This window comes from Nicotiana tomentosiformis, chromosome 2 (genome assembly GCF_000390325.3).
Source record: "Nicotiana tomentosiformis chromosome 2, ASM39032v3, whole genome shotgun sequence".
In the NCBI taxonomy this organism is placed as follows: Eukaryota; Viridiplantae; Streptophyta; class Magnoliopsida; order Solanales; family Solanaceae; genus Nicotiana; species Nicotiana tomentosiformis.
This window is the reverse complement of record NC_090813.1, coordinates 181,898,489-181,926,478: the sequence shown is the minus strand read 5'-3', so window position 1 is coordinate 181,926,478 and position 27,990 is coordinate 181,898,489. Positions and strand designations below refer to the sequence as shown.

The following is a 27,990-nucleotide window of genomic DNA, read 5'->3' as shown; positions in this document are numbered from 1 at the left end:
AACAAAGTTTTGATATCTCTGTGATTTATATTTGACTATGGTTTTACCTAAATTCTCACAATAAGAGAAAAAACAAAAACAAAAGTAAGTTCGTTGCAAGGCATCAATTTGGTCATATAACAATCCAAGTATGCGTGGCTCCGCATGGATGCTCTGACTTATTCTATTATTAGTAAATTTGTTCGCGCAATCAAATAAATCTTTTTATAAATTTAGTTGACATAAAAGGATGAAATTTATATTACTAAATTTTTTAAAAATATATAGGACATACACATGAAAAAGTTGATTTCATTGTCTGCACTTGAACGAGGTGCACGTAAATATTTTGCACCTCATATATTAAAATAAACATTTAATTTTGACCGATGGTGAGGGCACGGAAGCAGTTCTCAATTCGACGTAATTCCTTTGCAACTTGAATCATATATGGTCGATCTTCTCCCTTTGACGCAGTACATTGCTTAACAAGATCCAAATAGTCTTCCAAGTGTTGTCGAATCTCAATTCCGTGCTCTTCTAGAATGGCAGGATCCGCTATATCTATTGCACTGCCCTCTTTAATATAAAGTTGGGCGTTCGTGGGAAGATATGGATCTTCAAACTCGACGCTGGGTGGAATATCTCTAATATCTATCTCGTGCATGCTTGTTCCAGTTAATAGCTGAAAGAGAAGAACCCCTAAGCCGTAGACGTCAGTTTTTTGAGTGACAATACCCGAGCGGACATATTCAGGATCTATATAGAGGGCTAATGTTCCGCGCACACCATCTTTTACTTCCAATTTTCCTGGAGGCAATGATATGGACAATGAGAAGTCGACCATTTTGACAACGCCACTATTCTGATCTATTATCACTTTGAATGGGTTTATATCTCTGTGGATGATAGGCGTAGTAAATTCGGTATGGAGATAAACTACTGTTGAAGCGACCTCATTCACAATCCGTAATCTATTTTCCCAAGATACTGGTCTTGTGACACGGTCTCGATTACCCTCATTAAAAAGTAAATCATGAAGACTTATAGCCTCAACATATTCATATACGATAACTGGTTTTGCGAATTCAAGGCAGCAGCCGAAAAGTGTCAGCACATTCTTGAGATGGCTCATTTGAGCAGTAATTGCTATATCTCGGTGGATACTACGGAAGCTCTGATAATTGAACCTAACTAAAACGCGGCGGTTGTCCAGCGAGCCCGTAACCATATCCACACCGGAGAGCTCTATTTTTCTTTTAGAGTGCTTAATTGCATTCTCGATCTCTGTGGCACTTAGGTAACGGAGGGGAATTCGGCAATTTCCGTCACATATAGCAAGAAGCTCCTCTAGCACTGCACTTCCATTATTTAGATAATATTGCTTTTTCTTCAGCCTTTCTGCAATGGCATAAATAACAGTTTCCTCATGAGTTCTTTGCCAAATCCGCTCCGGCCGCTCGCCAAGAGTAATCGATAAATGTAGGTAATACTAGACTAGAAGTCACTTTGACACTTCGTTTCCACTTAGTCTTAATGCAGTGGCCTTATCTACACTTGTGGAATGTTTCCAATTAGTCTTTCTACTGTAGCGTGTTCCACACAAAATGACAAATTGCGTCAGATGGCTATTGATTGGACTTTCTTCTAAACTACTCACTCGGTAGTTTCATTGCAATTGCTTTATAGTGTCTCTCTCTTGAATTTCCGTGCACTTTACCATTTGCTACTGTATAGCTCGTCCAAATACAAAGTTTGAAAAATTTAAAGAAAAAGAGATAATAATTTGGGGTGTCAAAATGGTTAAAAGAAAATAGTTAATCACCCATATTATCCACTAAAAAATGAGTTGGATAATGAACTATTTAAAAACGGGTCAAATATGGATAAGAACTATATTATCCATTTAGAAAATGGATAATCAATGGATACCAAATGAATTTAACTTTTACAATTGTAAAGTCTCAAATTAGAGGTTCCTCAAGTTTGGGAGACTAGAAATTCTTCCAAAAGTGATCATATTCATGAAGTCATGGATAATATAGTTACCCATATTATCCGCCGGTTAACCCGTATTAAATATGGGTCAGATTGAATAATTTATCCTTTTTTTCATTACACGTTTTCGACCCGTTCCATATCCGATCCGATCCCGTTTGCCACCCCTGTAGTTTCATTGCAATTGCTTTATAGTGTCTCTTTCTTCAATTTCCGTGCACTTTACCAGTTGCTACTGCATAGCTCGCCCAAATACAAAGTTTGAAAAATTTAAAGAAAAAGAGATCATAATTCATGAGGACACACACACGGAGTGTGCAGCCATATTCCACACGTACAAAAGTGAAAAGTACGTAAATTTGCTTTTAGAAAACATGTTTGAAAGTTATTCCTATTTTTGTCCTTAACAAATTACTTTATCTCTTAACTTTATCGAGTTGGGAATTGGTGAATTTCATAATGTCAAAATATTGGGGGGAGGGGGGAAGGTTTAAATTTATCCATTTATTTTTCAGTATAGTTTAAAGTTATCTTCATTATACTTTAAGCTGGAGCATAATTAGAATCAACGCCAAGTACGGAATGATTTGCTAACACAAGAATATAAATAACCTTACAAGAAAACGATTGATAAAATTAAGATATCTCATACTATAGAGAGATATTTCAATTCTTTCTCTTTTAAATAATATGGGTATAATATATATATATATATATATATATATATATATATATATATACACACACACACACACAATTGTATGCAGGTAAAATCGAGCTCATGGTACATTCCGACCTCCAAAAAAATAACCCAGGCTCGAGACATGGTGGCAAGGGACCGAAATCGAGCCAAAGTCCCACCGGACCAGAACACGGGGGCATGACGCCCGCCCTCGAGAATATCGAGGCCATGGTGCCGGAATCGATCCTAGCCTCGAACTACTTCGAAGAACATTGTCACATAATCCAGCATAGCTAACAAACAGCCGAAACATCCGTGACCGGCCGAATATCACGGCGGGGATCTCGGCACGTATCGATAAAGAATCGGCAATCAATGAATCGGAAGATTGTTTACCTTTTATAGAGTTGTACCTAAAGTAGGACACCCCTACTATATAAAGGGGTCTAATAATTCACGAAGGACATTATAACACGCACTCAAAAGTAATATATTATTATTTTCTCTATTTTTAGCTCTTGTTCTTTTTCATCTGTACCTGTCGTGGTGAGCCCGGCTCGAGAGTGTCTATTTCACTAAGGCCGAAACTATCCAACTCATGTGGTTTAAATTTAGTTTATCTTTGTTTATTCAATAGTAACTTAATCTATCACTTTGTATCAAGTTAATCCGCGTATCCTTAAAATCACTTACAAATTTAATTGTTATCCGATTTTGAGGATAAACAGTTTGGCGCCCACCGTGGGGCTAAGGATAATAGCGGCAATTTGATACAGATACACGTAACACACCCTATTGTACACTCATTTTTTAAAGTGTCTTTGATTCCAGGTCAAAATCTAAATGTCAAACCCCCAGTCTGCGCCTCTAAACATAGATGCTGAGTCCAGCCACCATGTCGAGAACATCAATGTAACACTCGGTAACGAGGTGCCACTAGTCGATCTCGATGGAGTTCCGATCGCGGACCCTATCGACGCCAATTCGCATTTGGCCATCAACACAAATTTACCTACCAATCCTGAGAACAGCGTGCGTAGAGAAGTCTGATTCGATTGCCCAGAATACGTACAACGGTGAAAATGATGGGATCAATTTGCGGGTGATCTTCGAAATGTTACAGGCTCAACAGGCAGTGATAGCCCAGTTGTAGAACCAAAGCCCAGTGCCGAGCAGGGTTAAGCCCGAGCCATCCCGGGAAGTCACCCGCAGAAATGAACCGATCACGGAGAGGCCGAATGAAAATAAATTGTGGGCCTACCCCGAGATCATAAAAATGCTCAAGGAATTGACAAATTGATGTCAATGAATAAAAGGTGAAAACCTACAATTCCAGGGTCGACCAAATTCTAGGAGCACCTTCGATATTCAAGGGTCTGGATTCCAAGATGTTTGTTCAAAAACCTTTTCCTCCGAGTGTAGCCTCAAAGTCGATCCCAAAGAAGTTCTGCATGCCCGAGATTCCTACGTACAACAGAACGACCGATCCAAATGAGCATGTGACTTCCTACACATACGCCATCAAAAAGAACGACTTGGAGGATGATGAGATCGAGTATGTCCTGCTGAAAAGGTTCTGGGAAATTCTGTCCAAGGGAGCTATGATATAGTATCACAACCTACCTCATAATTCTATTAACTTGTTTGCTATGCCTGTAGATTCCTTCATAAAAGCCCACTCCGGGGCTATCAAGGTCGAGACCAGGAAGTCGAACCTTTTCAAAGTGAAGTAGAAGGATAATGAGATGCTAAGGGAATTCATGCCGTTTCAAATGGAATGGATGGACTTGCCTCCGACAAAATAACCCAGACTCGAGACATGGAGGCAATGAACCGAAGTCGAGCCAAAGTCCTACCGGACCAGAACCCGGGGGCATGACGCCCGCCCTCAAGAATATCGAGGCCATGTTGCCGAAATCGATCCTAGCCTCGAACGACTTTGAAGAACATTGTCACACAATCCAGCATAGCTAACAGAAAGCCGAAATATCTGTGACCGGTGGAATATCACGGTAAGGATCTCGGCACGTATCGATAAAGAATCGGTAATCAAGGAATCAATTTTTTTTACCTTTTATAGAGTTGTACCTAAAGTAGGACACCCCTACTATATAAATGGGGTCTAATAATTCATGAAGGGCTTTGTAACACGCACTCAAAAGCAATATATTACTATTTTCTATGTCTTTAGCTCTTGTTCTTTTTTATCTGTATCGGTCGTGGTGAGCCCGACTCGAGAGTGGCTATTTTACTAAGGCCGAAACTATCCAACTCATGTGGTTTGAATTTAGTTTATCTTTTTTTATTCAATAGTAACTTAATCTATCACTTTGTATCAACTTAATCTGCGTATCCGTAAAATCACTTATAAATTTAATTATTATCCGATTTTGAGGGTATACAGTTTGGCGTCCACCGTGGGGCTAAGGATAATAGCGGTAATTTGATACAGATTCCTGTAACACACCCTATAGTACACTTGTTGTTTGAAGTGTCTTTGATTCCAGGTCAAAATCTAAATGTCAAACCCCCAGTCGGCCCTTCTAAACATAGATGCTTAGTCCAGCCACCATGTCGAGAACAACAATATAGCACCCGGTAACGAGGTGCCCCTAGTCGATCTCGACGTATTTTCGGTCGTGGACCCTATCGACGCCAATTCGTATGTGGCCATCAACACAAATTTACCTACCGATCCTGAGAACAGCGTGCACAGGGAAGTTCGATTGATTGCCCAGAATACGTACAACGGTGAAAACGATGGGATCAATTTGCGGGTGATCTTCGAAATGTTACAGGCACAACAGGTAGTGATAACCCAGTTGTAGAACCAAAGCCCAGCGCCGAGCTGGGTTAAGCCCGAGCCATCCTGGGAAGTCATCCGCAGAAATGAACCGATCGCGGAGAGGCCGAATGAAAATGAATCGGGGGCCTACCCCGAGATCATAAAAATGCTCAAGGAATTGAAAAATTGATGTCAGGGACAAAAAGGTGGAAACCTACAATTCCAGGGTCGACCAAATTCTAGGAACACCTCTGATGTTCAAGGGCCTGGATTCCAAGATGTTTGTTCAAAAACCTTTTCCTCCGAGTGTAGCCTCAAAGCCGATCCCAAAGAAGTTCTGCATGCCCGAGATTCCTACGTACAACAGAACGACCGATCCAAATGAGCATGTGACTTCCTACACATGCGCCATCAAAACAAACGACTTGGAGAATGATGAGATCATGTCTGTCCTGCTGAAAAGGTTCGGGGAAACTCTGTCCAAGGGAGCTATGATATGGTATCACAACCTACCTCCTAATTCTTTTGACTTGTTTGCTATGCCTGTAGATTCCTTCGTAAAAGTCCACTCCGGGGCTATCAAGGTCGAAACCAGGAAGTCGGACATTTTCAAAGTGAAGCAGAGGGATAATGAGATGCTCAGAAAATTCATGCCATTTCAAATGGAATGGATGTACTTGCCTACGACAAAATAACCCAGGCTCGAGAGATGGCAGCAAGGGACCAAAATCGAGCCAAAGTCCCACTGGATCAGAACCCGGGGGCATGACGCCCACCCTCGAGAATATCGAGGCCATGTTGCCGAAATCGATCCTATCCTCGAACGACTTTGAAGAACATTGTCACACAATCTATCATAGCTAATAGAAAGCCGAAATATCCATGACCGGCCGAATATCACGGCAGGGATCTCGGTACGTATCGATAAAGAATTGGCAATCAATGAATCGGAATATTTTTTATCTTTTATAGAGTTGTACCTAAAGTAGGACACCCCTAAAAAATAAAGGGGTCTAATAATTCATGAAGGGCATTGTAACACGCACTCAAAAGTAATTTATTATTATTTTCTCTATCTTTAACTCTTGTTCTTTTTCATCTGTATCGGTCGTGGTGAGCCCGGCTCGAGAGTGGCTATTTCACTAAGGCCGAAACTATCCAACTCATGTGGTTTGAATTTAGTTTATCTTTGTTTATTCAATAGTAACTTAATCTATCACTTTGTATCAAGTTAATCTGCGTAGCCTTAAAATCACTTACAAATTTAATTGTTATCCGATTTAGAGGGTATACAGTTTGGCGCCCACCGTGGGGCTAAGGATAATAGCGGCAATTTGATACAGATTCCCGTAACACACCCTATAGTACACTTGTTGTTTGAAGTGTCTTCGATTCCAGGTAAAAATCTAAATGTCAAACCCCCAGTCTGCCCTTCTAAACATAGATGCTTAGTCCAGCCACCATGTCGAGAACAACAATATAGCACCCGGTAACGAGGTTCCCCTAGTCGATCTCGACGTATTTTCGGTCGCGGACCCTATCGAAGCCAATTCGTATGTGGCCATCAACACAAATTTACCTACCGATCCTGAGAACAGCGTGCACAGGGAAGTTCGATTGATTGCCCAGAATACGTACAACGGTGAAAACGATGGGATCAATTTATGGGTGATCTTCGAAATGTTACAGGCGCAACAGGCAGTGATAACCCAGTTGTAGAACCAAAGCCCAGCGCCGAGTTGGGTTAAGCCCGAGCTATCCTGGGAAGTCACTCGCAGAAATGAACCGATCGTGGAGAGGCCGAATGAAAATGAATCGGGGGCCTACTCCGAGATCATAAAAATGCTCAAGGAATTGAAAAATTGATGTCAGGGACAAAAAGGTGGAAACCTACAATTCCAGGGTCGACTAAATTCTAGGAACACCTCTGATACTCAAGGGCCTGGATTCCAAGATGTTTGTTCAAAAACCTTTTCCTCCGAGTGTAGCCTAAAAGCCGATCCCAAAGAAGTTCTGCATGCCCGAGATTCCTACGTACAACAGAACGACCGATCCAAATGAGCATGTGACTTCCTACACATGCGCCATCAAAACAAACGACTTGGAGGATGATGAGATCGTGTCTGTCCTGCTGAAAAGGTTCGGGGAAACTCTGTCCAAGGGAGCTATGATATGGTATCACAACCTACCTCCTAATTCTTTTGACTTGTTTGCTATGCCTGTAGATTCCTTCGTAAAAGTCCACTCCGGGGCTATCAAGGTCGAAACCAGGAAGTCGGATATTTTCAAAGTGAAGCAGAGGGATAATGAGATGCTCAGAAAATTCATGCCATTTCAAATGGAATGGATGGACTTGCCTACGACAAAATAACCCAGGCTCGAGAGATGGCGGCAAGGGACCAAAATCGAGCCAAAGTCCCACTGGATCAGAACCCGGGGGCATGACGCCCGCCCTCGAGAATATCGAGGCCATGTTGCCGAAATCGATCCTATCCTTGAACGACTTTGAAGAACATTGTCACACAATCTAGCATAGCTAACAGAAAGCCGAAATATCCATGACCGGCCGAATATCACGGCAGGGATCTCGGTACGTATCGATAAAGAATTGGCAATCAATGAATCGGAATTTTTTTTATCTTTTATAGAGTTGTACCTAAAGTAGGACACCCCTAATAAATAAAGGGGTCTAATAATTCATGAAGGGCATTGTAACACGCACTCAAAAGCAATTTATTATTATTTTCTCTATCTTTAACTCTTATTCTTTTTCATCTGTATCGGTCGTGGTGAGCCCGGCTCGAGAGTGGCTATTTCACTAAGGCCGAAACTATCCAACTCATGTGGTTTGAATTTAGTTTATCTTTGTTTATTCAATAGTAACTTAATCTATCACTTTGTATCAAGTTAATCCGCGTAGCCTTAAAATCACTTACAAATTTAATTGTTATCAGATTTTGAGGGTAAACAGTTTGGCTCCCACCGTGGGACTAAGGATAATAGCGGCAATTTGATACAGATTCCCGTAACACACCCTATTGTACACTCGTTGCTTGAAGTGTCTTTGATTCCAGCTCAAAAACTAAATGTAAAACCCCCACTCTGCCCCTCTAAACATAGATGCTTAGTCCAGCCACCATATTGAGAACAACAATGTAGCACCTGGTAACGAGGTGCCCCTAGTCGATCTCGGTGGAGTTCCGGTCGCGGACCCTATCGACGCCAATTCGCATGTGGCCATCAACACAAATTTACCTACCGTTCCTGAGAACAACGTACATAAGGAAGTCCGATCGATTGCCAAGAATACGTACAATGGTGAAAACGATGGGTTCAATTTGCGGGTGATCTTCGAAATGTTACAGGCTCAACAGGCAGTGATAGCCCAGTTGTAGAACCAAAGCCCAGTGCCGAGCAGGGTTAAGCCCGAGCCATCCCGGGAAGTCACCCGCAGAAATGAACCGATCACGGAGAGGCCGAATGTAAATAAATCGGGGGCCTACCCTGAGATCATAAAAATGCTCAAGGAATTGACAAATTGATGTCAATGACAAAAAGGTGGAAACCTACAATTCCAGGGTCGACCAAATTCCAGGAGCACCTCCGATATTCAAGGGCCTGGATTCCAAGATGTTTGCTCAAAAACCTTTTCCTCCGAGTGTAGCCTCAAAGCCGATCCCAAAGCAGTTCTACATGACCGAGATTCCTAAGTACAACAGAACGACCGATCCAAATGAGTATATGACTTCCTACACATGTGCCATTAAAAAGAACGACTTGGAGGATGATGAGATCGAGTTTGTCCTGCTGAAAATGTTCTGGGAAATTCTGTCCAAGGGAGCTATGATATGGTATCACAACCTACCTCATAAATCTATTGACTTGTTTGCTATGCCTGTAGATTCCTTCGTAAAAGCCCACTACGGGGCTATCAAGGCCGAGACCAGGAAGTCAGACCTTTTCAAAGTGAAAAAGAGGGATAATAAGATGCTTAGGGAATTCATGCCATTTCAAATGGAATGGATGGACTTGCCTTCGACAAAACAACCTAATCTCGAGACATGGCGGCAAGGGACCGAAATCGAGCCAAAGTCCCACCGGACCAGAACCCGTGGGTAGGATGCCCGCCCTCGAGAATATCGAGTCCATGTTGCCGGAATCGATCCTAGCCTCGAACGACTTCGAAGAACATTGTCACACAAACCTGCATAGACAACAGAAAACCGAAATATTTGTGAACGACCGAATATCACGGCAGGGATCTCGGTATGTATCGATAAGGAATCGGCAATCAATGAATCGAAAGATTTTTTACCTTTTATAGAGTTGTACCTAAAGTAGGACCCCCTACTATATAAAGGGGTCTAATAATTCATGAAGGGCATTGTAACACGCACTCAAAAGCAATATATTACTATTTTCTATGTCTTTAGCTCTTGTTCTTTTTCATCTGTATCGGTCGTGGTAAGCCCGGCTCGAGAGTGGCTATTTCACTAAGGCCAAAACTATCCAACTCATGTGGTTTGAATTTAGTTTATCTTTGTTTATTCAATAGTAACTTAATCTACCACTTTATATCAAGTTAATCCGCGTATCCTTAAAATCACTTATAAATTTAATTATTATCCGATTTTGTGGGTATACAGTTGGCACCCACCTTGGGGCTAAGGATAATAGCGGCAATTTGAGACAGATTCCCGTAACACACCCTATTGTACACTCATTCTTTGAAGTGTCTTTGATTCCATGTCAAAATCTAAATGTCAAACCCCAGTCATCAGCTCTAAACATAGATGCTTAGTCCAGCCACCATGTCGAGAACAACAATGTAGCACCTGGTAACGAGGTGCCCCTAGTCGATCTCGACGGAGCTCCGGTCGCAGACCTTATCGATGCCAATTTGCATGTGGTCATCAACACAAATTTACCTACTGATCCTAAGAACTGCGTGTACAGGGAAGTCCGATCGATTGCCCAGAATACGTACAACGGTGAAAATGATAGAATCAATTTGCGGGTGATCTTCGAAATGTTACAGGCTCGATAGGCAGTGATAGCCTAGTTGTTGAACCAAAGCCCAACGCCGAGCAGGGTTGAGCCCGAGTCATCCCGGGAAGTCACCAGCAGAAATAAATCGATCACGGACAGGCCAAAGGAAAATGAATCGGGGGCCTACCCCGTGATCATAAAAATGCTCAAGGAATTGACAAATTAATATCAATGACAAAAAGGTGTAAACCTACAATTCCAGGGTCGACCAAATTCCAAGAACACCTCCGATATTCAAGGGCATGGATTCCAAGATGTTTGTTCAAAAACCTTTTCCTCTGAGTGTAGCCTCAAAGCTGATCCCAAAGAAGTTCAGCATGCCCGAGATTCCTACGTACAATAGAACGTCCGATCCAAATGAGCATATGACTTCCTACACATGCGCCATAAAAAAGAACGACTTGGAGGATGATGAGATCAAGTCTGTCCTGCTGAAAATGTTCTGGGAAATTATGTCCAAGGGAGCTATAATATGGTATCCCAACATACCTCATAATTCAATTGACTTGTTTCCTATGCCTGTAGATTCCTTCGTAAAAGACCACTACGAGGCTATCAAGGCCGAGACCAGGAAGTCGGACCTTTTCAAAGTGAAGAAGAGGGATAATGAGATTCTTAGGGAATTCATGCCATTTTAAATAGAATGGATGGACTTGCCTCCGACAAAATAACCTAGACTCGAGACATGGCAGCAAGGGACCGAAATCGAGCAAAAGTCCCACCGGACCAGAACCCGGGGGTATGACGCCCGCCCTCGAGAATATCGAGGCTATGTTGCTGGAATCGATCCTAGCCTCGAATGACTTCGAAGAACATTTTCACACAATCCAGCATAGCAAACAAAAAGCCGAAATATCCGTGAACGGACGAATATCACGGCAGGGATCTCGGCACGTATCGATAAAAAATCGGCAATCAATGAATCGAAATAATTTTGACCTTTTATAGAGTTGTACCTAAAGTAGGACACCCCTACTATATAAAGGGGTCTAATAATTCATGAAGGGCATTGTAACACACACTCAAAAGCAATATATTACTATTTTCTATGTCTTTAGCTCTTGTTCTTTTTCATCTGTATCGGTCGTGGTGAGCCCGGCTCGAGAGTGGCTATTTCACTAAGGCCGAAACTATCCAACTCATATGGTTTGAATTTAGTTTATCTTTGTTTATTCAATAGTAACTTAATCTATCACTTTGTATCAAGTTAATCCGCGTATCCTTAAAATTACTTACAAATTTAATTGTTATTCGATTTTGAGGGTATACAGTTAGTTACTACACATGCGCCATAAAAAAGAACGACTTGGAGGATGATGAGATCGAGTTTGTCCTGCTGAAAAAGTTCGGGGAAACTCTGTCCAAGGGAGCTATGATATGGTATCACAACCTACCTTCTAATTCTTTTGACTTGTTTGCTATGCCTGTAGATTCCTTCGTAAAAGCCCACTCCGGGGATATCAAGGTCGAGACCAGGAAGTCGGACCTTTTCAAAGTGAAGAAGAGGGATAATGAGATGCTCATAAAATTCATGCCATTTCAAATGGAATGGATGAACTTTCCTCTGACAAAATAACCCAGGCTTGAGAGATGGCGGCAAGAGACCGAAATCGAGCCAAAACCTGACTGGACCAGAATCTGGGGGCATGACGCCCGACCTCGAGAATATCGAGGCCATGTTGCCGGAATCGATCCTAGCCTCGAACGACTTCGAAGAACATTGTCACACAATCCAGCATAGCTAACAGAAAGCTAAAATATCCGTGACCGGCCGAATATCACGGCAGGGATCTCGGTACGTATCGATAAAGAATCGGCAATCAATGAATCGGAAGATGTTTTACCTTTTATAGAGTTGTAAGTAAAGTAGGATTCCCCTACTATATAAATGAGTCTAATAATTCATGAAGGGCATTGTAACACGCACTCAAAAGCAATATATTATTATTTTCTATGTCTTTAGCTCTTGTTGTTTTTCATCTGTATCAGTCGTGGTGAGCCCGACTCGAGAATGGCTATTTCACTAAGGCCGAAACTATCCAACTCATGTGGTTTGAATTTAGTTTATGTTTTTTATTCAATAGTAACTTAATCTATCACTTTGTATCAACTTAATCCGCGTATCCGTAAAATCACTTATATATTTAATTGTTATCCGATTTTGAGGGTATACAGTTTGGCGCCCACCGTGGGGCTAAGGATAATAGCGGCAATTTGATACAGATTCCCGTAACACACCCTATAGTACACTTGTTGTTTGAAGTATCTTTGATTCCAGGTCAAAATCTAAATGTCAAACCCCCAGTCTGCCCTTCTAAACATAGATGCTTAGTCCAGCCACCATGTCGAGAACAACAATATAGCACCCGGTAACGAGGTGCCCCTAGTCGATCTCGACGTATTTTCGGTCGCGGACCCTATCGACGCCAATTCGTATGTGGCCATCAACACAAATTTACCTACCGATCCTGAGAACAGCGTGCACAGAGAAGTTTGATTGATTGCCCAAAATACGTACAACGGTGAAAACTATGGGATCAATTTGCGAGTGATCTTCGAAATGTTACAGGCGCAACAGGCAGTGATAACCCAGTTGTAGAACCAAAGCCCAGCGCCGAGCTGGGTTGAGCCCGAGCCATCCTGGGAAGTCACCCACAGAAATGAACCGATCGCGGAGAGGCCGAATAAAAATGAATCGGGAGCCTACCCCGAGATCATAAAAATGCTCAAGGAATTGAAAAATTGATGTCAGGGATAAAAAGGTGGAAACCTACAATTCCAGGGTCGACCAAATTCTAGGAGCACCTCTGATATTCAAGGGCCTGGATTCCAAGATATTTGTTCAAAAACCTTTTCCTCCGAGTGTAGCCTCAAAGCCGATCCCAAAGAAGTTCTGCATGCCCGAGATTCCTACGTACAACAGAATGACCGATCCAAATGACCATGTGACTTCCTACACATGCGCCATCAAAACGAACGACTTGGAGGATGATGAGATCGTGTCTGTCCTGCTGAAAAGGTTCGGGGAAACTCTGTCCAAGGGAGCTATGATATGGTATCACAACCTACCTCCTAATTCTTTTGACTTGTTTGCTATGCCTATAGATTCCTTCGTAAAAGTCCACTCCGGGGCTATCAAGGTCGAAACCAGGAAGTCGGACATTTTCAAAGTGAAGCAGAGGGATAATGAGATGCTCAGAAAATTCATGCCATTTCAAATGGAATGGATGGGCTTGCCTACGACAAAATAACCCAGGCTCGAGAGATGGCGGCAAGGGACCAAAATCGAGCCAAAGTCCCACTGGATCAGAACCCGGGGGCATGACGCCCGCCCTCGAGAATATCGAGGCCATGTTGCCGAAATCGATCCTATCCTCGAACAACTTTGAAGAACATTGTCACACAATCTAGCATAGCTAACAGAAAGCCGAAATATCCATGACCGGCCGAATATCACGGCAGGGATCTCGGTACGTATCGATAAAGAATTGGCAATCAATGAATCGGAATATTTTTTATCTTTTATAGAGTTGTACCTAAAGTAGGACACCCCTAATAAATAAAGGGGTCTAATAATTCATGAAGGGCATTGTAACACGCACTCAAAAGCAATTTATTATTATTTTCTCTGTCTTTAACTCTTGTTCTTTTTCATCTGTATCGGTCGTGGTGAGCCTGGCTCGAGAGTGGCTATTTCACTAAGGCCGAAACTATCCAACTCATGTGGTTTGAATTTAGTTTATCTTTGCTTATTCAATAGTAACTTAATCTATCACTTTGTATCAAGTTAATCCGCATAGCCTTAAAATCACTTACAAATTTAATTGTTATCCGATTTTGAGGGTAAACAGTTTGGCTCCCACCGTGGGACTAAGGATAATAGCGGCAATTTGATACAGATTCCCGTAACACACCCTATTGTACACTCGTTGTTTGAAGTGTCTTTGATTCCAGCTCTAAATCTAAATGTAAAACCCCCACTCTGCCCCTCTAAATATAGATGCTTAGTCCAGCCACCATATTGAGAACAACAATGTAGCACGTGGTAACGAGGTGCCCCTAGTCGATCTCGGTGGAGTTTTGGTCACGGACCCTATCGACGCCAATTCGCATGTGGCCATCAACACAAATTTACCTACCGTTCCTGAGAACAACGTACATAGGGAAGTCCGATCGATTGCCAAGAATACGTACAATGGTGAAAATGATGGGTTCAATTTGCGGGTGATCTTCGAAATGTTACAGGCTCAATAGGCAGTGATAGCCCAGTTATAGAACCAAAGCCCAGTGCCGAGCATGGTTAAGCCCGAGCCATCCCGGGAAGTCACCCGCAGAAATGAACCGATCACGGAGAGGCCGAATGTAAATGAATCGGGGGCCTACCCCGAGATCATAAAAATGCTCAAGGAATTGACAAATTGATGTCAATGACAAAAAGGTGGAAACCTACAATTCCAGGGTTGACCAAATTCCAGGAGCACCTCTGATATTCAAGGGCCTGGATTCCAAGATATTTGCTCAAAAACCTTTTCCTCCGAGTGTAGCCTCAAAGCCGATCCCAAAGCAGTTCTGCATGACCGAGATTCCTAAGTACAACAGAACGACCGATCCAAATGAGTATATGACTTCCTACACATGTGCCATTAAAAAGAATGACTTGGAGGATGATGAGATCGAGTTTGTCCTGCTGAAAATGTTCTGGGAAATTCTGTCCAAGGGAGCTATGATATGGTATCACAACCTACCTCATAAATCTATTGACTTGTTTGCTATGCCTGTAGATTCCTTCGTAAAAGCCCACTACGGGGCTATTAAGGCCGAGACCAGGAAGTCGGACCTTTTCAAAGTGAAAAAGAGGGATAATAAGATGCTTAGGGAATTCATGCCATTTCAAATGGAATGGATGGACTTGCCTTCGACAAAATAACCTAATCTCGACACATGGAGGCAAGGGACCGAAATCGAGCCAAAGTCCCACCGGACCAGAACCCGTGGGTAAGATGCCCGCCCTCGAGAATATCGAGTCCATGTTGCCGGAATCGATCCTAGCCTCGAACGACTTCGAAGAACATTGTCACACAAACCTGCATAGACAACAGAAAACCAAAATATTTGTGAACGGCCGAATATCACGGCAGGGATCTCGGTATGTATCGATAAGGAATCGGCAATCAATGAATCGAAAGATTTTTTACCTTTTATAGAGTTGTACCTAAAGTAGGACCCCCCTACTATATAAAGGGGTCTAATTATTCATGAAGGGCATTGTAACACGCACTCAAAAGCAATATATTACTATTTTCTATGTCTTTAGCTCTTGTTCTTTTTCATCTGTATCGGTCGTGGTAAGTCCGGCTCGAGAGTGGCTATTTCACTAAGGCCAAAACTATCCAACTCATGTGGTTTGAATTTAGTTTATCTTTGTTTATTCAATAGTAACTTAATCTATCACTTTATATCAAGTTAATCCGCGTATCCTTAAAATCACTTATAAATTTAATTATTATCTGATTTTGTGGGTATACAGTTTGGCACCCACCGTGGGGCTAAGGATAATAGCGGCAATTTGATACAGATTCCCGTAACACACCCTATTGTACGTTCATTCTTTGAAGTGTCTTTGATTCCATGTCAAAATCTAAATGTCAAACCCCAATCATCAGCTCTAAACATAGATGCTTAGTCCAGCCACCATGTCGAGAACAACAATGTAGCACCTGGTAATGAGATGCCCCTAGTCGATCTTGACGGAGCTCCGGTCGCAGACCCTATCGACGCCAATTTGCATGTGGTCATCAACACAAATTTACCTACTGATCCTAAGAACTGCGTGTACAGGGAAGTCCGATCGATTGCCCAAAATATGTACAACGGTGAAAATGATAGAATCAATTTGCGGGTGTTCTTCGAAATATTACAGGCTCGATAGGCAGTGATAGCCTAGTTTTTGAACCAAAGCCCAGCGCCGAGCAGGGTTGAGCCCGAGTCATCCCGGGAAGTCACCCGCAGAAATGAATCGATCACGGAGAGGCCGAATGAAAATGAATCGGCGGCCTACCCCATGATCATAAAAATGCTCAAGGAATTGACAAATTGATATCAATGACAAAAAGGTGTAAACCTACAATTCCAGGGTCGACCAAATTCGAAGAACACCTCCGATATTCAAGGGCGTGGATTCTAAGATGTTTGTTCAAAAACCTTTTCCTCTGAGTGTAGCCTGAAAGCTGATCCCAAAGAAGTTCAGCATGCCCGAGATTCCTACGTACAACAGAACGACCGATCCAAATGAGCATACGACTTCCTACACATGCGCCATAAAAAAGAACGACTTGGAGGATGATGAGATCGAGTCTGTCCTGCTGAAAATGTTCTGGGAAATTATGTCCAAGGGAGCTATAATACGGTATCCCAACATACCTCATAATTCAATTGACTTGTTTCCTATGCCTGTAGATTCCTTCGTAAAAGCCCACTACGAGGCTATCAAGGCCGAGACCAGGAAGTCGGACCTTTTCAAAGTGAAGAAGAGGGATAATGAGATTCTTAGGGAATTCATGCCGTTTTAAATAGAATGGATGGACCTGCCTCCGACAAAATAACCTAGACTCAAGACATGGCAGCAAGGGACCGAAATCGAGCAAAAGTCCCATCGGACACTTACATAGCAGCTTGTAGTAGCAGCTTGCAGTAGCAGCTTCCTTTCTCCTATAAATAGAGGAGATTTTAGTTCATTATGTACATGACTTTGAAGTTGAATAACATATCAATCTCTCTCTATACTTGTCTTCGATTTATTTACTTTACAATTTTTATTTTATAACATATTATCAGCACGAGACCGTGTCATTTTGAGCATTTACTTCAAATTTAATTTATATTTCAATGTTCATCTCTGATGTAAGACGACGCTCTTACCTCCGTGCTTAGACCTTGTTCATTCCGAGAATCATCTTCTTCTTAGCAGTAGTGATGTAGATATCACTTACATCTGGAGTGACCAAATTTGCATAAATAAATTAGAGCATTTTGCTTATATTTTTATTCTTTATCATCGCTTGCTTGGTTATATGTTACGCATACAGTACCTATTTTGGTATTTATTTTCATTCTAATTATCTTAATAAAGGACTACAAAGTGGATAACATTGTTAGATCCACTTAAACTCCAGCAAAGTTTGCAAGAAATATACAACCACCAGAAGTGGTTATGTTTCGTATATCTCATTGTAACTATATTTTGTTAACCACTAGAAGTGGTATATGTCTATGACTACCAGAAGTGATAATTTATACTTTCTATGGTTACAATTGAAGATAAGATAGAGAAATATTCTCTATATTACACGCACGCCTCGATTTGCTCATGAAATAGTAAATATGTTAAAAGAGGTTGAAGCATCACAATTTAATGTGATTAATGCGCGTTCAGATAATTATATTCGCTTTCCTGAAGGATGAGAATTTTTGATAAATATTAATCCATTCCCTAAAGTGAATGTGATAATATTAATAAAGCTGTAAATATGAACGCGCTCTTAATGTAAATATATTACAATTCACCTCTAGAAGAGTTAATATGATTGAGGAAATATATACTCCATATTTCGTATTTTATATTTGCTCTTGAAGAAGTAACACAATTGAAATTTCCTCCTTAAGTAGGAAAATATTATTGTGTTTTCTTGTGCTTAAATAATTGTTTTATATTGTTTATTTGATTATAATTTTCTCTCATGATACCAGAAGTGTCTAAGCAATATTTGATAGTACAAAATGTATCAACAACTCCTGAAGAACTAGTTGTTTGTTTAAAAGACACATGACACCCGTAGTGTTCGATAAATATTAGATTATGGATAATAAATGAAGGCTCTCGAAGAGCTTATATACAAATATATCATTCATATTATATGATTATGGTCAAAACACATGCTGTAGTAAACCTGAAGTTTACTAATACAAATGGCTATCATATTGAGACTACAAATGATGGGAAGATTGACAATCTTCATGTTTCCACAATCGTAGGGGGTAAAATAATATGTATGTGAGAAGTGACCCGCCTTATTCTTCAATTTGTACTATATCATATATCACAGTAAATCAGAAGTTTACTAATGCAAAAGCAGTCACAGTAAATCAGAAGTTTTACTGAGGCAAAAGTAGCTACAGTAAATCAGAAATTCACTGAGACAAAAGTAGCCACGGTAAATCAGAAGTTTACTAATGCAAAAGTTTATGCCATAATAAACCAAAAATTTACTAAGAGATATCACATGCCATGATAAACTTGAAGTTTTCATTTGCCATTTTTAAATGAGTTATTTGAGAATTCAGATAAGCATATACTGAAGAACTAGAAGATTCTTCAAGAATTCTCTTGTGTTGCTTGTTTTCATAATAAATTGATTATACCAGCTAAAGTTAGGACTAAGACCCCTGAATTCTGGAATATATAAAAGGTGAATATGGGCACATTCACCTATCATGTGAACCACTTATAAATGCATATATGAGATAGTTACATGTGTGTTTATTGTCAACCTGCAGTTTGGCATTTGAAATTGCTTTTCTCAATTAAGAGCATAATTTTCAGATTATGAAATCAAGATAGTTCATCTTGATGATGCTGGTTTATATCCAAGCTAGTTTAGCATTGAATACCTCCTATTAATGGCTAAACTATTGCTTATGAGAACAAAGTCCCATGTGTTGGTCTAAGATTTTCTAAATTGCATACAGCAACACTTATATGCATCAAACCAACAAAATATGATAAGTCCTGCCCTCACAACTGATTTTCTCTCAGAAACCAAATATTTTTACTATCTAATAACTTTTGATATGTGGTATATGATTAATTTCTCTACCACAATGCACAAAGATAGGTTTTCCAAAGAAGATTGGGGATATGTGTTAGTTTTTCTAACATTTGGGGGATGGAATAACCAACTGGAAAATATGCCATATGAATCAAATTATCATTAACATGATCCTCACTTAGAAGATAATTAAAGTTAAATGCCAAAAGCATTTGCTGATCCAAAATTAAATATCATATTTTAGCTGCAAATGCTTCTATTAAATTAAAGTCACTGAATGATAAAGTTTACTGCATGCATGAAGCGTAGTAAACCGATCGGTTCCAAAGGTAACAATCCTTAAAAAAAGATAGGAGAAAATGATCATAATGAGGAGGAAATGAGCTCTAGAAGAACCCACGATATAACATTTCATGAAACTCCAGAAGAAGTTCAGGTACCTGAAAATAAAGAAAGTGATAAGATCTCAACAAGTTATGTCGCTTAGGAACCGATACAAAATGATCGTTGACGATATATTTGATACTATATAGTGCAAAATATTGTAAAAGATTGTGAGGATCGGACATGTAGTCCAGACACCTGAAAATGACATGCCATTTAAATGCAAGTCATAACCTATATGACTCGTTTGATTAAGTCTATATGAATATCTCCGAAGGATTTAAAATGCCTGAAGCATATAGTTCAAAGCATCGTGAAATGTATTCAATTAGATTACAAAGATCTTTGTACGATTTAAATCAATATGGGTGCATGTGATATAATCGCCTCAGTGAATATTTACTGAAAGAAGGTTACATAAATGATGTTATTTGTCCATGTATTTTTATAAAAAAAAAATGGCATCAGAATTTGTTATACTTGTTGTTTATGTTGATAACATAAATCTTGTTGGAACTACAGAAGAGCTCCAAAATGCAATTGAATATCTTAAGAAAGAATTTGAGACGAAAGATCTTGCAAAAATAAAATTTTGTCTTGGTCTGCAAATTGAATATTTAGCACATGAGATCTTTATCCATCAATCTGCCTATACAGAAAGGGTCTTTATATACTTTTACATGGACAAAACGCACCCATTACGTACACAAATGGGTGTTCGATCACTTGAAGTGAATAAGGATCCGTTCCGACCTCCATAAGAGGATGAGAAACCCCTTTGGTCCTGAAATACTCTATCTCAGTGCAATTAGTGCACTTATGTATCTTGCTAATGCTAACAAAGGTATTGCAGATCGTATTGGTTATGCAGATGCAGGTTATTTATCCGATCCACATAAAACTTGATCTTAAACTGGCAAATCCGTTCAAGTGACAATCCAGCAGATTTATTCACTAAATCTTTACCAACTTCAACTTTTGAGAAGATAGTATACAAGATTGGAATGCGGAGACTCAATATTTGAAATAAAGTTTCATCAGGGGGAGTAAAATACGCGTTGTACTCTTTTTCCCTTACTAAGGTTTTTCCCACAAGGATTTCCTTATAAGGTTTTTAATGAGGCAGCTAGCAATGCATATTACTAGATATGTGTACTTTTTTTCCTTCACTTGAATTTTTTCCCACGGGATGTTTCCTAGTAAGGTTTTAATGTGGCACATTATCTTTTAATGAATATTATATTATGGATATTCATTTAGTACTCCGTTGTAAATAAGCTTCCTTAAGGAGCTTATCCATATGGAACTCCGCCGTAAATATGTTTGTCTATTTAGTACTCTATTGGAAATGAGCCTCTTGAATAATTTTATACTTTCGGTACTTCGTTATGGATAAATATTCTCCCCGATAGAAGATTATCTATATCTAGTACAATAGAAGCTTACAAGCAACTTACACAATAGCTTGCAGTAGCAGCTTACAAGCAGCTTACATAGCATCTTGTAGTAGCAGCTTACACAGCAGCTTGCAGTAGCAGCTTCCTTTCTTCTATAAATAGAAGAGATTTCAGTTCGTTATGTACATGAGTTTGAAGTTGAATAATATATCAATCTCTCTCTATACTTGTCTTCGATTTATTTAATTTATAATTTTTATTTTATAACAATTATTGCATTTTTCCATCCATATGCATTAATTAGACGCCTCCGTCTTGGTCTCTCTTTATATATTTTCCGTATCTCGAGATGGAAATTAAATCAATCACAAGTGCCTAATCCCTTTCTCAGCATCCATCAATAACATCATTTCAGTCACACCTCTTTACGTTTCCCTCTCTCTCAATAAGACTTCATCCTCTTCAGCCTCTCACATTGTAATCTTCACCCACTCTACAATGGCTAAAGCTTAAAAGAACCCTCTGCCTACACTCGCAAAAGCACTCACTCGAAAAGGAAGTTCTCCTCTCAACCATAAGGACCCGTCATTATTGGGTATGATCACTCTGAAGACTTCTCATCTTCTAAGGCGGACCTTTCTGACGATGCTCACAGCCCCATCGAATAATCGCTAGGGAAGCGCCTTATGGAAGAAGAAGTTTAGGCCATCACCCCCGAAGAAAATGAAGATGGACCTAAACAGTTTGTTGGAATCAGAGGTGAACTATTATGATACGCCCAACATAGACAAATTTGTTTCCTTCAAGGGAAAATCGATGGCTCATGGAAGAGTCGCCAATCTAGATGATATAGAAAACCAAAGTTGCAAGGTAAAAGATTTCTTTGACTTTGAGGGATGGGTCAATTTCTTTGTTCTAACCCCTCCAAAGGTTTATGAAGATATTGTTTGCATGTTCTATGCAAACCTTCGTTCCCCCAAATCCGATAAGATTGAGTCCTTAGTATTAGGTCAACGTATTGTTCTAGACTGTTCTACCTTCAATTATGTTACGACCCAACTCCCACCGGAGTTACGATGGCACCTAACACTACTTCAACAGTCATATAATAGCAAAACATTTGAAGGAACATGGTTTAATAAACCTAACAGCGGAAATATCATAATTATCTGATAAAAACAATAATAATACTGCTACAACCATCCCCAAAATATGGTGTCAAAAAGTATATGAGCAAAACTGAGTATCAAAATACAAACCAAATCCTTAGTACATTTGTTTAGACAATAAAACGGTAATAAGGGAAAATAAAGGAAAGAGTGTCAAGGTTTGCGGACGTCACAACAGCTACCTCAAAGTCTCCAAGAGTTAGTACTAGCATGACTCTAATAATTACCACGTCCAGATGTACCTGGATCTGTACACGAAGTGTAGAGAGTAGTATGAGTACAACTAATCCCATATACTCAATAAGTAAAAGAACTAACCTTGGGCTGAAAGTAGTGACGAGCTCAGAAGAAGACAGACATAAACCAATATAAATGACAACACAAATATAATGATGACAATAGCAATAAGTAACTCAAAGTAGTTATCATATTCAACTCGTTCTTATTTTAGAAAGTTAGACATGCTTTCAAGTATAACAATTAAAGCCCAACACTGATAAGAACATGTCAGTTACAACTAGCATGAGAAATGATACATATCTATGCCTACATGTCAAGTATGCATGCCAAATGAATGGTTTCACGGTGATATACTCAAGTACTCTCGCTCACATCACACTCCAACTGTATATCTCAATTGCCCACCACATAACACACACAATCACTTAGCACTATAAGGGTGCATGACATCAATATCCCTCACCAAAGCATGTGTATATATAACACTGTGAATGTGCTCACTGCTGGCATGTCAGACTCCGGAGGGGCGGATCCTTCCCAAGAGCTAATTAAAAGCAAATAAGGCCTACTGCGACGTGCAACCCGGTCCACATAATAATAATAATAAAGCCAATATGGCATGCGACCTGATCCATAATAACACTCTCAACACGGTTCTAAGGCCCTCCTCAATCATAAACCTCTCGAAACTCAAGGCTCTCAATCTCATACAACTCGGCCCAACACCACCACATAGGGGAAACAATGATAACATGCGATGTAACAATGAATGATGAGCAGAGACTGAGATATGATATATAAAGGAAGAATTATGAGTGAGTGTATAATTATAATTAAATAAGATAATCCAAAACAACAAAATATAGCCTCATCAGGTCCTAATCAAATAACCACATAGCCTAAATTTGATTCCTAACGTGAATCATGGCTCAATTAATCTAACAAGTAGGAAACACAGGAATAAAATAAAAAATGATTGCAACAAGTACAAAAGACAACCCGGATCATGACTACCCCGGTGCACGTCCACAGGCATGTCACCTAGCATGTGGGTCACCCAAATATATCACAAATAACATGGTTCGCAGGATAAATACCCTCAATTCCAAGTTTAAAAATGTTACTTACCTTAAAACGCGCAAATCAATACTCCAAAATCCTCAATTTTTACTTTAGGAAGTTTTTATTAAAATCCCCCATTTCTTCACTTTAATTCACCAATTAAATGCTAAAAACAAAGATGTAATCATGAAATAATAACAAATCCGAATAAAAAATACTTACCTCAATCCAAATAGTGAAAATTCCCTCCAAAATTTTCCAAAACCAAGATCTCTAACTCAAAATGTGATATAATAACTCTAACCCTCGAAATGGAACTTTAAACATTCTACCTAGGTGTTTACCTTTCCCGATCGCGTAAAGTCCTTCGTGATCGCAAAGAACAAAGTTCTCCAGTTACCAAAACCTTCTACGTGAACGCGATGTCTAGGTCGCCAATGCGCTGCCCCATAGTGGTACGCCTACGCGAATGCGTCCATCCTTATGCGAATGCCGAGGCTTAAGGCCTGGTGCCCAAGCCAACCTCTCTCGCCTATGCGAACACAACATCATGCTCGCAATCGCGATGCAAAGTCCCTCTAAGCTTCACGAACGTGTCACCTTCTTCGTTAACGCGAATAAAAAAACCACCTGCCACCAAATGACACTACGTGACCGTGACCATTATGTGGCAATCACGAAGAAGGATACACTAGACATCAGATCGCAGTCCAAATGTGAGTGAAATGATTTAAAACCCTTCCGAAACACACCCGAGGCCAATCACACCAACCAATTCCAAAATACAATACAAACCTACTTGAGGCCTCAAACCATACAAAACAACATCAAAACCAAGAATCGCACCCCAATTCAAGTCAATTCAACTCTGAATGATCTCAATTTTTGCAGGCAAGTCCTAAATGGCACAACGGACCTTTTCTAACTCTCGAAACCAAAATTTGAACTCGATATCAACAAAGTCAACTCTCATTCAAGCCTCTCAACCTTCCAAGCCTTCAACTTTCTAACTTTCCCCAATTCAAGCCAAAACAACCTACGGACCTCCAAATAAATATCCAGACATACACCTAAGCCCAAAATTACCATACGTAGCTATTGAAACCATCAAAACTACATTCCCGAGTCATTTACACAAAAGTCAAACTCTGGTCAACTCTTTCAGCTTAAGCCTTCAACCTTAGGACTAAGTGTCTCAATTCACTCCAAAACTTCCCCAAAACCAATACAACCACCTCGACAAGTCACATAGCCATAAATGAACACAGAAAAGGCAATAAATAAGGGAACGAGGCTACAATACACAAAACAACCATCCGGGTCGTTACATTTTCCCCTTCTTAAACAATCATTCGTCCTCGAACCGGTCTAGAATCATACTTGGAGTCTCAAATAAGTGTGGATATCTGCTCCACATCTCCTGCTCGATCTCCCAAGTAGCCTCCTCAATTGGCTGACCTCTCCACTGAATCTTCACCGAAGTTATGTTATTCTAGCTCAACTTCCAAACCTGCCGGCCCAAAATAGCCACCGGGTCCACATCATAAGTCAAATCCCTATCTAACTGAACCGTGCTAAAGTCCAAAACATGTGACAGATCACCATAATACTTTTGAAGCGTAGAAATATGAAATACTGGGTGAACACCCGATAGACTAGGTGGCAAGGCAAGTCTGTAGGCCATCTCGCCAATCCTCTCAAGAACCTCAAAAGGGACAGTATATCGAGGGCTCAACTTTCCCTTCTTCCCAAACCTCATCACAACCTTCATGGCAAAAATTTGAGCAAAACCTTCTCACCCACCATATATGCAACATCACGAACCTTCCTATCAACATAACTCTTCTACCTAGGCTGCGATGTACGGAGCCGCTCGTAGATCAACTTTACCTTCACTAAGGCATGACAGACCAAATCAGTGCCCAATAACCTAGTCTCCCCAGGCTTAAAGCACCCAACGGGAGAATGACATCTCTTCCCATATAAGGCCTTATAAGGAGCCATCTGAATACTCGACTAGAAGTTATTGTTGTAGGCAAACTCTACTAACAGAAGAAACTGATCCCATGAACCCCTAAAAATCTATAACACAGACACGTAACATATCCACCAAGATCTGAATGGTGCGCTCGGACTGCCCATCCGTCTGAGGATGGAATGTTGTGCTCAACTCAACCTGTATTTCCCACTTTTGCTGCACTGCTCCCCAAAACTGCAATGTGACCTGCGTTCCTTGGTCAGAGATGATGGAAATGGGCACGACATGCAGGAGGATAATCTCTCGGATGTATACCTGAGCCAACCGCTCTGAATAATAGAAAGTCACCACCGTAATAAAGTGCATGGAATTAGTCAACCAGTCCATAATAACCTAGAATACATCATATTTCTTCATGGTCCGTGGAAAGCCAACCAAAAAATCCATAGTGATGCACTCCCACTTCTACTATGGTATCTCCAATCTCTAAATCAACCTTCCCCGTTTCTGATGCTCATACTTCACCTGTTGGCAATTTAAACACTAAGAGACATAAGCCATAATATCTTTCTTCATTCTACGCCACTAGTAGTATTATTTCAAATCATGGTACATCTTCATGACACCTGGATGAATGGAATAGCGCGAGTTGTGAGCCTCCTCAATCATCAAATATCTCAACCCATCAACATTTGAAACACAAATCTGGCATTTAATTTGCATAACACCATCATCACTAATCACAACCTCCTTAGCACCACCCCGCTGCAACGTGTCCTTTAATACCAACAAGCGAGGATCATTAAAGTGGAGAGCCTTTATACTCTCCAACAAGGATGACTGAGCCACAATGAAAGCAAGAACCTAACTAGGCTCCAAGACATCCAATCTCACAAACTGATTGGTCAAGGCCTGAACATCCATAGTCAGTGGCCTCTCTGCTACAGGTAAATATGCCAAACTGTCCATACTCTCAGCCTTCCTACTCAATGCATCGGCCACCATATTAGCCTTCCCCGAATGATATAATATGGTGATATCATAGTCTTTCAAAAACTCTGACCATCTTTGCTGTAACAAATTAAGATCCTTCGGCTTGAACAAGTACTAGAGACTCTGATGGTCGGTATAGACCTTAAAATGAATATCGTACAAATAGTGCCTCAGAATTTTTAATGCTTGAGCAATAGATGCCAACTCTAAGTCATGAACATGGTAATTCTTATCATGAACCTTCAACTTCCCAGATGCGTAGGCAATCACCCTACCGTCCTGTATCAACACCGCGCCAAGCCCAATACGCTACGCATCACAATACACGATATAAGATCCTGAACTCGTAGGAAATACCAATACTAGAGTTGTAGTCAATGCAGTCTTGAGCTTCTGAAAGCTCGCCTCACACTCCTCAGACCATCTGAAAAGAACAACCTTCTAGGTCAATCAGTCAAAAGTACATCAATGGACGAGAAACTCTCCACAAAATGGTAATAATAAACTGCCAAACCAAGAAAACTCTGAATCTCAGTAGCTAAAGACGGGTTGGGCCAACTTTAGGTAAGAAATGAGAAATATGAAATAAGAGCTTTTGTTCGTAAAATTTGTGAAAACTGAACTGCCTCAATCTTCTTTCGGATTCACCTTGCTCCCCGCAATGGACACATCGTGGCCCAAGAATGCCACTGAATCAAGCCAAAACTCACACTTGGAGAATTTAGCATATATATTCTTCACCCTCAGTCTGGAGTACAATCCTCTGTTGTTGCTCATGATCCTCTTGGATGTGTGAGTACACCAATATGTCATTAATGAACATGATGATGAATGAATCAAGATACGGCTGGAATACACTATTCATCAAGTGCATAAAGTTTGTTGGGGCATTGGTCAGCCTAAAAGACAATACTAGAAACTCGTCGTGACCGTCTTGAAAGTCGTATTCAGTATATCAAAATCTCGAATCATCAACTGATGATACCTTGAGCTCAAATCAATCTTCGAAAATACTCTAGCACCCTGAAGCTGGTCAAATAATTCATCAATGGGCGGTACTGGGTACTTGTTCTTAATTGTAACTTTTTTCAACTGCTTGTAATAAATACACATATGTATAGTACTATCCTTCTTGTTAACAAATAGAAGCGGCACACCCCAAGGCGACACACTGGGCCTGATGAACCCCTTATCAAGCAACTCCTGAAGATGTTCCTTTAACTCTTTCAATTTCACTGGTGCCATGCGATATGGTGGAATAGATATAAGTTGGGTGCCCGGCAGCAGATCAATACCAAACTTAATGTCCCTGTCGGGTAGCATGCCCGGCATATCTGCAGGAAATACATCTAGAAAGTCTCTCACCACCGGAATTAGCTCAACGCTAGGAGCATCAGCACTAACATCCCTCACGAAGGACAAATATGCCAAACATCCTTTCTCAACCAT

General features: G+C 40.4%; 1 protein-coding gene across 1 annotated transcript; it reads right to left on the bottom strand.

The window, feature by feature from the left end:
- Nucleotides 1-256: 256 nt before the first annotated feature.
- On the bottom strand, nucleotides 257-27,990 carry LOC104087020 (serine/threonine-protein kinase ZRK4-like). Its single transcript, XM_070194740.1, has 3 exons — nucleotides 27,527-27,990; nucleotides 26,899-26,965; nucleotides 257-1,471 (listed from the first exon to the last, which is right to left on the bottom strand). The coding sequence occupies exons 1-3, from the start codon at nucleotides 27,988-27,990 to the stop codon at nucleotides 356-358; spliced, it is 1,647 nt and encodes a 548-aa protein (XP_070050841.1). The 3' UTR covers nucleotides 257-355.